The following is a 15,074-nucleotide window of genomic DNA, read 5'->3' as shown; positions in this document are numbered from 1 at the left end:
GGCTCTAGATCTTCACAAGTTTATGAGGTTTCTGAGTCTCTCTGGTGAGAAATAAACAATCAGCTTCACCTATGACAAATTCCAATTTACTGATCACCTCCACAGCATGACCAAACACGCTACAACCCGTCACTCCTTGCTTTCAGGAGAAACTGAGAAACAGCAACTCAATTTACAAAGGCAACACAACAAAGATGCCCAGCTCCCAGTGACCTTCGCTCCCACAGCCCACTTTTCCAAAGGCCTGAGCTACCAACCCTGACTTTTGCAAGCTGCAAATAACGCTGTTTTCCTTTGAAAAGCTTTTTATTTATGAGGGACTCTCCTGCAGTGCGCAATCCAAGGTCAATATGGAAGGGGATAGCCCAGAACCTCCAGTGGAAGAGCAGGATGGTGAGATGGCACTCAGAGGGGAGAAAAGTGAAAGGAGAAAGGGAAAATGGGGGAAATAAGTCATTTTCATAGTTAGGCAGAATCAGTGAATCACAGAATAACACAGGGTGAGCAGGGCCTCTGGAGGTCTCTAGTCCAGTCCCTTGCTCACAGCATGTCCATTAGACCGGGCTGGATCAGGCTCCTTGTCTCCTCGAGTTCTGATTGCCTCCAAGGATGGAGATCCCAATTCCTCTCTTGGCCTCTGCCCCAGTGTTTGAACACCCTCAGGGTGAAAAAGCTTTTCCTTATATCTAGTTGGCAATTCTTGTCTTCCACCCCTGTTCAGCCAGTTTATGAAAGCAAGGCACTTCTGGGGAAGGGTGCTCCCTCTGACATGTGCGCTTGTTTTCTCTCCTGCCTTTTATATAACTCATTTTATGCTTCTTTTTTGGCTCTGTTTTTATGCAGTAGCTCTGTTACTGCCTGCTTTTCCAATTATAACAACTCTAAATTTGATTTAAACCTGATAATGATGCTGTGACCTAGCAAAGGCCTTAATTAACCCTACTGAAGCCAATAGGCATGAGGCATGCTCTTTAGGACCTTAAAAATTTGGTATGTAATTGCACCAAACGCTAAGAAAGGTGCAGGGAGGTGGAGAAGTGAATATGTAGCTAAATCAAGTCATTAGTACTAACAGGGCAGGACTTCATGCACTAGATCTTGTATAACCCATCCAGACCAGGATTGTCTGCTGACTTCCACCACAAGAGGAATATGAATATACCAGACGCACAAGAAGACTCAGCTGGTCACTGGTATTGCTACAAAAGTTTGTCATGTCCTTTGGCTGTTAGAAATCCTGAATCATGATCTGCACAGTGGGTATGTTCGTGTTTCCCTTCAAGGTCAAAGTACTTCTAACTGCATTCACTACTCGTCAGGACAATTCCAGTCTACAGGGGTACATCTTCCTCTCTTGCCATCAGTCTTGCCAAACCAAGTAAAATTTAGCGATAGGAGAGAAGGAAAAAAAAAAATTGGAAAAAAGTACGGGAAACAATATTCAAGAGGGGTAGTCTGGCATCCCATGCAGTTAGCATTTCCAACCACCTAAAATAGCTGGTCAGCCCTGTACACAGTCTACAGTTAGTGGGGAAAAGTCCTTAACACACCAAGCTATACAAAAGAAATGTCCTATAATGTCACCACAGGAACAGTGATGTCATTCTGTGCTGCCCTTCTGGTTTTATCTTGCCTGTTTATTCATCCCCTAATTTACCGGGTAACCGTGCTGAGCTACCAAGAGACTAAAGCATGTGGGTCCAAGGTGAAGGCAGGTCTTCACACTTTGCAGGGATGATCAAAGGCGGGTGCTGTGGCAACCTGCAAGCCAGGTTTTATCCTTTTGTGTTCTTGCTGGAATTTGTCACAATCAATATTCCCATAGCTTTCTTCCCTTCCTTTCCTTCCCCAGCACCAAATCCTTGGTTCTTGCCGAGCTGTATGACTTTTGGGAGGGAGAACACTGATGTGCCAGTGATTATCACACTGACGATAGCTGACGAATGCTCAGTTGGCACCAGGGAGGAACTGGTTTTCAAACATTCTGGTTTTGGTCGTGAGAAGCAGAGGGTTTTATACAGACATGAGAAGAAAATCAGCCTATGGGGAAATGCAGTCATGGGAAATAGTCTCAAAATTGTCCCAAAATTGGCCTAAAATTGTCTTATAAACCTTTAACCCAGTCCAGAGGAAAAAGTGTGTGTTTGTCTTTCTTTAGGGCTTCACAACACCCAGCTCTAAATGTCACTAGCACGCAGAGGAACAGGAGTGACCATAATGCTCAGAAAATACCCCCATTTGCTACGTCAAGCTCTTCCAGCGACACATCAAGCAGCTCTTCACTTTCATCAGAACTGACCAGCCAGATCTCCATGGTTCAGGATCAAACCCTGCTGGACATTGCCTCCATCACTAGATTGGCCCCAGGAGAATCACCAAGCCCTCAACTATTTGAGCAAAGAGATAAAAATTTAGCAATATCATGTTCCAGCCCACTCAGAACAAGGACTATTCCAGCATCTTGCCCAGCCAGCCCCAGGCTCAGTCTAACACCCAGCTCAGCCAAGCCACAGCAATACTCTGACTCCTCTCCAGTCAGTCCAGGGATCAATGCAGCTTCCTTCTATACCTTTTGTCCTCACACAGCACAAAACGTACAAGCTTCAGCATCAGATCACACACTGACCCCAATCAGGAAAAGCACAAGGCCTCCAGCAACAATGACTCCTGAAGATGGTTCCCAGTCTCCTGGCTATTCTAAAACTGGATTAAAGAATACAGGAAAGGGTTTTGAATCAGATCTGGAAGATCCTGATCATGAAAGGTACGTATCCAGACCGTACACATATTTAAGTCCTCAAATGACTCAACTTGGTATAGGGTCATTAAGAGCCCCTCATAAAAATATAATTAAATAGCTTTTATGATTTAAATGTCCCCTGAGTTTTCCAGTAACTACCCTATGCTCCCACTAAACCCTGTTATCCAAGAAGCAAAATACCATATTTTCCATACATTCATTTAGCTCTCCAAGACCTGATTACAGGGGCCGGGTTGTCAACCTCAGCTCCTCCAATGGGGCCGTTTCAAGGTGCCTCATTTCCTTTCCAATGTGAAAGCACGTCTCTCCTTGTACTAGCAGGGAGAAAGTCTGCTGTTACTACGAAGCCTGAGAGATAAGAGCTGGGGATGGTATTCAGTGACACGGCCAGTATCTCCCTTCCCAAACCTCAGGCTCTCTGGTCCGACCCCAGGCAAGCCGGGCTGATTTCACCTTCTGAGCCTCTGAAGTCCACACTGTGTCTGCCACTTCTTTCCTTGGCAGGAGATTTGTAACCGCGAAGGAATTCCAAGCCATGGAGAAAGAACTAGAGGATGTAAAAGAAGAACTGAAATGCCTGAAGTGGAAAGTGCGACACATTGGTGAGACTGTGCAGCCCCTGGCCGAAGACAGCAAGCGATACAATGGCTATACCCTGACGGAGCTCAAGGCAATGGTGCAGTTCGAAGACGACCCTTACAAGGCCGCACACAAGATCCTAACTGCGCTCTTCAGCGATGTCTACTTGCTACAGCACTCAGTCACTGAACAGGCCTGCAACTCCCGATCTCTGCCCAAGCCCAAAATAGACCCAGAGCTGTACACAGTGTACCGTGACATTCTGAAAAGCATATTCCCTGGAATTAGCAGCCAGACCTTGAGGGAAGAGACACAACACGTGCAGAAAACCATCCAGAAAGAAGTTCAGTAACACCAGAGCCCACAAGATGTTCTACAAAGTCTCTGATGATTTTAGAGGACTGAACTGTGGGTACGTACCATTGGTTGAGTCTATCCCTTTTAGGTATGAATTATCTGTAAAGATATTGGTGAGCTCTGAGCCCTTCATGCCACTTGCCCAATGAGACAGGATGGGAAGGTGTTCCACATACTTCCCACATTTTAGAAAAAAAATTGCCCTCTTAGTGTCTCTTTCAATATAGGGATGTTTCCTTGTTTCCAGCAACTACAAATGCTGACAAAAGAATCCAGGGAAGGCATTGTGTGTCCGAGCAATGGCCTTCCCCCAGCCCCAAGCAGACCAACCAACCAACCAGCATCTGGGTAGTTTCTATTTTCTAGAGTATATCATTCATTAAATGACATTACTTGTTAGAAAATTGTGCCTGTTCTTTTTTCTTATTTATTGTTATCTAAAACTGCTTTGCACATCAAATCAATCAATAATCATAACTTGAGTACACACTGGGATGCGACCTGCACATGCAACAAACCACCCTCCCCTCCCTGCCCACCTGCATCCTGGGTTACGTGGGAAGAAAACCAGAGCACAGAGTCACAGAAAACCACAGTCAGAAGCTGCAGGGCACCCAAGCAGGTTTCCATTGCAGATAACTGGGTGCCAGAGCATAAGAGTGTGCAATATGCCCTAAATCATCACCACTCCCTTTCAGAGAGTCATTGATGCTTCCCTGGTCTCACTGTGAGAAATACATCAAACCCCAGAACTTGTCTGTCCCGCACACTGCTGCTGCTCCCTGCCAGGTCACTGAGGTTGGCAAGAGGAGCGATAGGTAACCTGTGAGTTCAGCCTATCTTTCCCTGCACTGGGCTATAATCCACTACTTAAGGTTATTCCAAAAACAACAGGGAGGGAGAGAGAAAAAAAAAATTAAAAAGAATAAAAGCAGATCATTCCTTGTGCACCATAGCTCCAGACATCTTCAGAGGATGGGAGGGAGGGTACACTCCAAGGACAAACTCTGTACCTGCTGGGCTCTTCTGCATAAGGATTCTGGGGATGTTCTGACATTTGTATGAGAGATCCTATTTGTCTTTCAGCATGACATATCTATACTGTTCTCTACTGGGCTTACAAATACATTTTTTTTAAAGCTCCTTGTTATTAGGAATTTATTTTACTTACAAGCCGATGTGCACACACAGGCACAGCACTTTGCCCATGCAGCCCCTCTGTACCACCCTACAGCCAAGATCTACAGCCACGCCTGGCAAACTACCAGGTAGCTGCGGCAGTACAGAGGGTTGTGCACAGCGCGTGCCCTTGGGGCAGGCACAGCACCGAAGCAAGGGACTGGGAAAAGGATGCCTCCCCTGACGGCCAACTCCCTTCGCAGGTGGGCACGGAGGTGAGTATAGGATGGATGGAGCCGCTGGAGATGCAGTGTCCCCTCAGACCAAATCACGCACCCCGGTGAGCACCGCGGAGGATTATGACAAATCATCTGGAAGGCTCCGTGCACCGTGGAGAGGATATTTGTGTCTCACAGAAGCATGTCCTCCTGCAAGCTTTTATGTTCTGCTTTCATGGCTCTTTTTTTGTAGTAAAAAGTGTCTCTTTGGTTCAGATAGGTAGGAATAGGCTGACCCTCCTCTCACAGAACTCAGCGTAGGCACTGCTCCAGACTTGCTTTTCTACAACAGCCCAGACCCCCAACTCTCCCAGAGGTCTCTTTTCAGAGCTTTCCATAATTTCCAGTGGACACAGAACTGAGGAAAATGTAATGTTGGCATTAGCAATATCAGACTTCCTATGTTGTATTGCCTGCCCTCTCTGCCTGCAAAATCTTAATACAGTTGATCCTGTAAGAACAGGCTCTGTGGCTTCTCATGTTCGCAGGGCCAGACAATATGCTCAGCTTAAATTTCAGCCTTGTTCTCCACATGAATACTAGTAACAAGGTCCTGCACAGATCTATGAATTATGTTTATTAGCTTTGCATCATCAAGGCTGGTTCTGTCAGATATTGTCAGTTCTGGGTCCCTCTCAGGTTTCAGTGTCCTCTTCCTCTGTTGCAGTATGAATCACTACTGCCCATTTTTGAGATGTGCATGAGGTCTTCTACCCTGATATTCATGGCTTTTAGCTATTCCAGTGGAGCTGGAATAAGCCTTCTCTCCAAAATGTTATCACCTTCACTTGTATAGAGACAAACAGAAAAGGCAATCAGACACAGTGAAGAATTAGCCTATAAATCTATGTTGCATTTCATCTAATCTCCATTAAACTATAAAACTAACTCCATTTTTTTTCCTTGAACACGTACTTTCAAATCTGAAGACTCAATACCGGACCAAATGATTTTTTTCTTTCCTTTCTTAACTATATGCATTACATTTGCTATTCTCCAGTCATACCCAGATCCAAAGATTCATTAACATTACACTTATTCAAGTAACACGCACTGTCTGTTATGTATTCATCCCTGCGTGTAACCTGAGGACCTCAGAGCCACGGCACAGGTTGTCTTTCTCCGTGTCATCTCTAGGAGCAGATGTCTAGTCAGAACTGTGAGGACATGAATACTTTTTACAGCCTCAGGCAATCTGTAGTTTGTACTGATTGACTGCGTTAAATAAGCAACCTATTAATATTCACCATGCTGTGGCTCAGTAGGCTTCAGGTGGCAGAACAGATTCTACAGCAGCTAAGTTATGTTAAACAGAGGGTCCTGATCCATACTGGTCATAGAATCACAGAATAATTTAGGCTGGAAAGAGTCTCTGGAGGTCAGCTGGTCCAACCACTCTGATTAGACAATATTCTAATAAAAGGAACCAAATAATAAAATCTATGCTGCAAAAACTAAACCATTGCAATACAACAAACATCTGACAACAATCAAAAAAAAAGAAAGAAAAAAGAGAACATTCATACAAACAGCCTGCACTGGAATTACCTGCAGGTCAGATCTACCATAGGAAAACCTGAAGACTTTTCTTCTCCCAGAAGCACTGTGCAGGGAGATCATCTACAGGCTAATCAGCTTGTAGAAACTTAATTTACATCTGCATCAGCGGGTAAAGAAGATAAATGGCAAAGTTTCTGTGGCACTGTTTTGGAGGGCCCTTTTCTATGGCTAGATCTACTTGCATTGCCAATTCATTTTTCAACCTTCTCATTAATATCTCTAACGCATAATTGCAGTCAAAATCAGTCACTGAATCAGACATTTTATGACCTCATCCTTACCCCTTCGTACTGTTAATAATAATATCCCTGCATAATGTGAATGCTTTCTGCAAAATAAGTCCACCAGCCCTTCTGGTTTATGACTTAAAATACAGCAGAACTAATTTGAGGCACCTGTCAACATCTTTATATTAATTATCAGCATCATCTGTACTGAAATCTGAGTCACAAGTGTTTGGGCAGTACCACCAATTACCATTAACCCCTTCTCCATTCTTCCTACATGAACACCTGCTTCTCATATGTTCTCTATATATTTACACACCTAGTTCCTCTTGCACATTCCAATTCAACTTTAGTAATTTTCACATTAAATCTACAATCCTTGTTTCCCAAAGTGAAACTGCCTCTGGAGACCCTTTTCCACTTCCTATATCCATATGCTTCTATAGGTGGTTACTTTTTCACTATGAGCTGTTGTCCTCCCCTATGGACCTCTCCTCCCCTAGGAGTTTGACAGGCAAACAAGTGTCCGACAAGTCATCCCCCAACCCTTATTCTCAAACCACAAGCAGATGACCAAGGTGCAGATCTCCCTAGGGCCTCAGTGCTACTCCCCCAGGAAAAAGAGTGACACTGGGGGGTCCCAAAGGACTTCAGACAGAATACACAAGGACAGAACATGCACTGATCTACCCAAGCACTGTACTGAGAAATGCACATCTTAGCTTCTTGCAGATTTATCGTGAAGAGTAGATTTTCTCAATGCCCCAAAGATAGTGATTAAAATACGTATCAATGTCTTGCTGGGTCAGGGGGTTTTGATCAGATTGTCTGTTATGTGTTAATATTCAGATATGTTACCATCCCAGAGAGACAAATAATAGGAGCTATTTCATTTCTCTGACAATATTAAACATAATGAAAAGTCTTACTATCATCCCACATCCTTCTCCATGAATTCTGGCCACAGACAGATCTCCTGTAATGGAAATGTCAGTTTGATTCATCTGTTCACCAACTAATCCTTACCAAACAATTTCCAGTATATAGCAAGCCACCCAAAAACATTCCTTTGGAAACAAGCCAGAACCAACACCGATTGTAGATTAGTTTTTATCACTGTTTAGGCTTATACTGTTTCAGGTAGCTTTGCTACTTACTCTATTTTTAGCAGTGCCTCCAGCGGACCAGGAAAGAGGCAGATCATAAGACTTCTGCTAATCTGCAAATCTGAAATTATAGTTGGGAGACAGAGTTTATTATAATAAAGCTAGATGATGACAGCAGAGATGACCTTTGTGCAATGCCAGAAGTCTGATCTAGGCCTTTAATCAGTGGGGGGAAATATAGATTATTATGCGTCAAACAAAAAACTTTTTCCCTATTAGGACAGTCAAGTATTAAAACAGATTGCCTAGAGAGGTTGTGCAGCCTCCATCCCTAGTGCTTTTCCGGGCCAAAGTGGATGAAGCCCTGCATAAGTTGGTCTCACTTTTTTAAGGTTTAAAAAAAAAAAAAAAAAAAGGTGTGCAATTGCAGACAGCAGCAGGAAAACCTTTGATGAATGGGAGCACATAGCCATGAATAACAGGCAGGAACAGCACCATCAGTGTTTTACACTTGCTAAGCCACACTTGGGAGCAAGTGGGGCTGACAGCCGTCAGTGTCTCAGCTCAGCTCGCTGTGCTGGCTGACTCATTTTCCTGCCGACCACTCTGTACACTCAGTAAAGCTCCTGTGCCGGTGCTGCCTCAGTCCTCGCCCTTTTTGATGAAAGATGAAAGCTCTCTCTTGCTCAAGATGAAAGTTCTTCCCCCAGCACGTTACAGACAGAAACATCTATTCTGGCAGCCACCTTATGCTGCCATCAGGCAGAAGAGAAATCTTTGTGGAAAAGATAATAGGACTCAACTGCTCCCAGTTCATTATCCTTACCACAGGGACCATCTCTTCTCCCACATACAATACCCTAGGGTGAAGAGTCATTCCCCTGAGACACCTTCACAGCCATAGCTGTTTCCCCCGTCTTACCCTACCCTTATGCCTACTACGCTTGCTTTCCATCCGAGCCTTTGACCAACATCTGTTTCAGCTCAAGCTATACTGACTTGGCGATCAGTTCAGTCCATAACACTCAGCTGGGCTCACACTCTCAGGAGGCAGCAGCTGAATGCCAGGCTTCTCCCGGTCCTTACAAGGGCTCTGGGATGCAGTGTCCAGATCTAAACCTTCTCTTTAGCACTGCACCAACCCCCTCCCTCCTCCATCCAGGGCCAGAAGACTTTCAGGTAGCAACTGGCTTCTTTGCTGAGAAGATGGAGATGTGGCTATTTCTGAGTGCCTTTAGGGTTCTCTGACATTCACCTCTACACGCTCAGCCCAGCACAATGAACTTTCAAAAACCACTGTGGAGCTCCGTTTCCAGTCAGATCCAGATAAGCTAAGGAACACAAGCAACTGAGCTCTGAAACAACAGGTGACATCTGTCTGATATATCTTCTTAGGTTTACAGTTCCCCAGAATGCCCACCCTCTTGGGAAAACCACATAAAATCTGTGCATGCTGACATTTTTGGAAGTCCCATGAGCAATACAGCAGAGACATACACTAAGAATTTGTGAGTCAGCTTGATTTTAGTCACACCAAAGAGACCTTGAGCAAGTTGAAAGCTAAAGGCAAGATTTCACTGTGGCCTCACTGTATAATTGGGTCCTTGCAGAAATAAACAGCATACCTGGGGAAGGCTGCTAACAGATCATGAGGTGGTGGTTTTCCTCTCCTAATTAGAGCCAAAGCAGCGAGCTATGGGCAGAGGACTGTGCACCATTGGAAGCAATAGTCCAGATTGAGAAACTCCCACCCTGCTGATCATCGGGACACTCAGTCCTGTCCTTCAACCGGAAGCTAAGAAAGGGAACACTAGAGGGCCATCAGACAGAAGGTCTGTAGCCTTGTTTTCCCCTTTTCCAGTAATTTCTAGGTCAGTAAGAAAGAAGTCGCAAATTGCAAATGTTTCCTTTTATGCCTAGCTTTCAACACAGCAGCACTTCACAGGGTCCTGAGCTAGGGTGACTGGAGCTGATGCTATTAGACAAGGGTGGAAAATTGATCTATTCCCAGCAAGATTTAGAGGCCAGTCGGACAGGAAATTACTCCAGCTGGGCACTCTGTCCACATCTCTCAGCTCTTCCTGCAGCTAGGAGATTCACTCTATAATTGCTTTCTTAGTCCACATTTTATCCTCAGCTGACAGAATTCCATTAGGGTGATACAAGCTGCGTGATAAAGGGATGTTTGTGTCTCACATGGGCTGTAAGTCATTTCTCAGCAAACAAGCAAATAGTCACAGAAATGGGCAAAGAGACCACTGAGACAGAAAGTCTCCTTCTTGTGCTCCGAGTATGAGGACCTCAGCACTCAAATGGAAGCAAACACTCTCCCAGTATGTTATACTCCTCCCTGCTTCCCTTTCTGCTCTTTAGAGGAGACATCGGTGCACATCTCCAAAATGAACATTTATCTCGGCAGCATTTTTGAACAGACAATAATCCAGCAGGGAGATGCACAATGCCACCACCCCTAGAAATGAGGGCCCCATGCAAACAGGGGATCAGTGACACCACAGATAGCCAGTAGCCTACATATAGGAAACTACACGAAATGAAACTAATGTTGTAATACATCTGAGCACATATATCTGAAGAGCAAAACAGGTTGGATGCACCTGCAAGACAATGTTCTGAACAGGACCTTCAGGGCTGGTTTGGAAAACAAAAGGACCGACCTTCTAAGCATAACAATGCAGCTAAAAAATAGACATGATGAAGGTGCGTCAAGTGCTGTAGCGTGCATAGTTACAGTATCTACGGTACTGGTGAAGCCATTACTAGGCAGTGTGTTCTGGAGTTCACTTTTTTTGAAGAGTATTGGAAGCGATTTGGCTACTTCAGTGACTCTTCCCAGAAGAACAGCTCCTGTTAGAGCTGAGCGTCCTGGCTCAGCAGCCCCAGAACATGGAGGCCAGCCTAAGGCACCCCTACACAATGTGTCAGCTTACACCAGTGCTGGTTTGGACTCTAATCACTTTTATATGCCCCAAGCCCATATAGCAGTGCACCCACCAGTGAGGACTGCTGAAGCAGATAGCAGGAGGGAACGGGAAATGCTTCTGTCTTACAGAGTAAAAGCCATTGACTCGATCAAAAGGAAAGCACACTTCATTCCCTGCATGAGCCAGAATTCAGATGTCAATACAGCACTTCATGTTTGCTCTTACCTGACACTTAGGCTGAGAAGCAAGCTTTTCCTGGTAACGCAAGAGGGTTTAAAGACTCAACATTCAACCTCCCTCACCCACTGCTCTCCTCCTCACATCATCACTGGCAGCGAGTCCTATCTCTGGTTGTTCCAGTGTGTTACCCGGCGTACCAGATCTCTGCCCAATCTCACAGCACCCAGTCACTCACTGGCACTGTCAGGCTCTTGTAGATGTTACCAGCCTGGTATACATCCCTGAAAGGAAAGGACTGAACATCACTACCGGGAATGACCAACACACCAGGAACATGGTAAAAGGCCAGCAGGACCAGGAAATCTTACAGAAAACAGCATCACCTAAGCAGGATGCTGTGGGGCAATTTTATGTCCAGGTCCAGCCTAAGCCATGAGAAGGGCTCAGTCTAATTTACCTGCTGTATGTAGCTCTTATGGGTTCATCCTCCAAAACGAGGATGAGTCTCGTGACTCAGTAATACACAATCTCCCATATCTTCTATGCTGCCTTTTACACTGTCTGCATCATTGCTTGCTCCCTTGTCCACATACGGGCACTTCTCAATGCTGTTTAAATTCTACTGGATCAAACCAACAAAAAAGCAGAAATTGAAAAACAGAAGTTGCAGGCCTTCCCAGGCATCCCGCTTTTCAGATTACACTGTGAAGACTGATAAAAATAACTTTTTAAAGATCAAAAAGTAGGCAGCATGACATGTACATCCTCATGGATTATTTCTTTATCCTCTGCCCTTCTCAGTGTCATTGTGGGACAAACAAACTCCTTTCTGTTATCGTGAGCCAAGCCCTTTAAAGCAAATCACTACAGGTGAAGGTGAGCAACTATATCATATCACAGAGGTTTTTGAGTGGCCCAGAAGTTGGAACAGGGTGAAAGTTTAATGATTTACATCAAAGGCTTCAGCAAGAATTCATATTAATCCTTTCCTTTCCTTTGTTATGCTTCTAACAATGTCGAACGATGTGTTACTGTGCACATTCTTGCTGGATTACTCTTGCTGAAACTGTGCCTGCCATTGACTGAAGTGCTCCGCTGGGATTTTCCTGATTGCATGTTTACTCTTCCTCTTCTCCCTCCTGTAAATGCTAGTCTGACATGAATGTACTTGTGACTAGTTAGTTAAGAAAAGGTGAAAAATTGAATAAAACTTTTTCCCCCCTGATTCATTGTGGAAATGAGTCAAGTATCTATGCTTGAGTAGACAGGGCTGACTAGGACACTTAATTATCTTTGGTTATATACACGGTCATTAGATCTCAGCTCCAATTAGGAGGGCGAACACTGACAACTCCTACCCCACAGAGATTAATGAAGTATTTTCTAAATATTATGCTACTTTCTATATACGACTGACTAGAATCAAGGACTGCATTAGGCCTTGGCGGTGTATGTCACCAGAGCAGACAGCATGCTGGCAAACCCTTCTTTCAGAGACACTGCAGGGGAGGATGTTCCACAACTTAACAGGTTTTTTGAAATATTTCAAAGACTTTCATGGTCTTTCCACAGCGTGGGGAATCTCTTGACTGGGTAAAAGGAGTTGCTGAGAGAGGCTGGCAGAAAGTACAAGCCAATATTCTCTGTGCCAGACCAGCTGTGCTGCATACAGCTTTCCAGAGGCAAAAGGTGTGACAACTGGCTGCAGTTACCACCTTACTGGTGACGAAGAGTTGGTGGCAGAGAAACAGATGATAGAGAGAACTGTGACCCATTTGAGCTTGACTGAGTATTTTGCAATAATTTACAAAACCTGGAGTTACCTCAAAGGATTAGGGTTGAAAAATTCCTAGTCCATTGCAGAGGACTTGAGATGCTCTAGACAGATACAGAGAAGACAGATGAGCATAGAAAGTCCTCTCCCTGTCACATCTTTTCTGATCAATAAGAAGGATGCTATTCTGTGCCAGGAAACACGACACATTTCATTTCTCTTCACATTCAAGGCAATTTTCTCAGAAGAACGGACAATGCGACAGGCCTCATCTCATCGAGAGATTGCCTACGTGACAAATCTGTGATTGTGCCTTAAGTCTTAAGCACCTTGCTGTAGCCTCTCCTCTTCCAAACGCATAGATTTGTATCTGTTCTTAGCCCTAACAATAACCCTTCCTTCTGCTCCTCTTTTCCTTTTCAGTTGCATGTAATGGTTTACTGATTTAAAGCAAAAATTAAAACTTGGTTCTTGGTAGAGCTACAGTAGTAAACACACAATAGGAGACAGTTCTCAAAACAACAGAAGGGTTCTTTTGTCAGTGTAGACAGGAAAGAGCCTTTAAACAAAGTACCAATATACTCACATACACTATTTTACATTTAGAAGTGTTTTGTATTTAATAGAAAATACTTTTTTTTGCTCCATCAATACACAGCAATCTGGGAAATGCATTGCTACTTTAAGTCTTTTCAGTTTAGCCAACAACACTGAGTAGTGTGCTTTTTATAAACAAACAAATAAACAAGATATTGCACTCCTGACAGTATAAAAAGGGAAGCTGCACATTTTGATTCTGTATCAGGAGCTACAATAGTATTTCTCTCTTTCTTGTCTAAAAGCAGATACTGACCTCAGAGTGTTCAGTTCTCTCTGGAAACAATGAGCGAGTTCTAAATGAGAAAGGCAGAATCTTCTATGGAAGAGATTTACAAGTTGTCACCACTGACAAGTTGTCACCACTGACAATTTTTCAGTGAAAAGTACATTTGCATAGCTACAAATCCTGCAGCATAATTATTTGGTTAGAGTTTTTGTTTCAACAACTACATATGCAGGTTATTTTGTGTTTAAAAATGCAGTTCGCTCCTTATCTTCTGTTAGTTAAAATGCATTTACCATTTCTCAAAAGTGATGATATGTTGCTGGCAAGGTTGGTTGGTGCAGCACAGAAGTACAGCCTCCTTGTTCATATAACCACATGCACGCAAAATAGGAGAAGAGAGCACTGCTCTGTAGCAGGAAGACTCTAGAGAACGTGTAGAACGCCTGTCAATGGCACTTCAGGCAAAACACCTACTTTGCTTTTGTCATGGTAGTGAAATAATGAAAGAAATAATTATTTCACTGCAAAAGATGAAAGAAGTGTCAGTTGAAATTTACTTACGAAACTTTGATAAACCTACTTCCTGATCTCTGTTCTCTAAAAGCATTCATCACACTTCTGCATGCCCAGCTGGAACCTCTCCAGATGTCAGAAACAGGGTCAGCCCCTAGAGAGAGCCATGGCATCAAAACATACAGTGGCAGCCCAGAAACAGAGAGGTAAAGAATATTTCCTCTAATAGGTGCAATTTCCCAAAGAACTATTTACAGGCATCAGAAATAAAGCAGACACTTCCTTCTAATGAGGAGCTTTGTGATCATCCAGCTAAGATTTAGGAATTACAGCTTGAGAAATAGTCTGAAAGCCTCTTGTTATGACCATCCTGCTTCACCCAAGTTCTTGGTACTTGGCAGGAATTGCTGTCAGTTAGCAGTAAGGTTCTCACTCACTCCTTTATGTTCCTTCCTCCCTGGATTTTCAATTAAGGGGAGGGGGGGAAATCAGACGGATAATAACAATTAAACCCCAGAAAACGGAATTAATGGTTTAAATTTCATTACTGAAGAAAACTTCCTGTAGTGAATAGAACTTCCTCTCATAAGACAGGACGTGGTTTAGCAGCAGCGGACACGGAAAATCTTCCATTTGGATGATACGTATCTTGAAGAGCTAGATTGCAGGTATTTGGGGCTGGATGTATTCAGGACTTTCCAATCACAATCCCTTGTTATCTTTTCCTCCTCTGCAGTCCTTTTTCACATATGCAGGTTTTTGGACGCAAAGCTGTTAAGGAAAATTGAGTGCTGTTTTAAGACTGTGTATGTGTATTAACTGTGAAGCCCCAGACTAAAATGAGGAGGAAAC

At 43.8% G+C, this 15,074-nt stretch overlaps 2 protein-coding genes across 5 annotated transcripts in view; one reads left to right on the top strand and one right to left on the bottom strand.

Moving 5' to 3' along the window:
- The window catches only part of GSG1L (GSG1 like), a 59,164-nt gene extending 55,063 nt beyond the window's left edge, over positions 1–4,101 (top strand). The window contains exons 7-8 of the mRNA XM_010308663.2: positions 2,159–2,764; positions 3,266–4,101. Coding sequence (XP_010306965.1) covers positions 2,159–2,181 — 23 coding nt within the window. The 3' untranslated portion in view covers positions 2,182–2,764; positions 3,266–4,101. The remainder of the gene's footprint in view (positions 1–2,158; positions 2,765–3,265) is intronic.
- A 9,376-nt stretch (positions 4,102–13,477) lies between these two features.
- The window catches only part of KATNIP (katanin interacting protein), a 62,129-nt gene continuing 60,532 nt past the window's right edge, over positions 13,478–15,074 (bottom strand). For all 4 annotated transcript variants that reach the window (XM_075767768.1, XM_075767766.1, XM_075767767.1 and 1 more), the window contains one exon: positions 13,478–14,993. In XM_075767768.1, the coding sequence (XP_075623883.1) occupies positions 14,938–14,993 (56 nt within the window). In that variant the 3' untranslated portion in view covers positions 13,478–14,937. The remainder of the gene's footprint in view (positions 14,994–15,074) is intronic.

This window comes from Balearica regulorum, chromosome 15 (genome assembly GCF_011004875.1).
Source record: "Balearica regulorum gibbericeps isolate bBalReg1 chromosome 15, bBalReg1.pri, whole genome shotgun sequence".
NCBI classification, from domain to species: Eukaryota; Metazoa; Chordata; class Aves; order Gruiformes; family Gruidae; genus Balearica; species Balearica regulorum.
The sequence above is the reverse complement of the archived record's forward strand: the minus strand, read 5'-3'. Positions and strand labels throughout refer to the sequence as shown.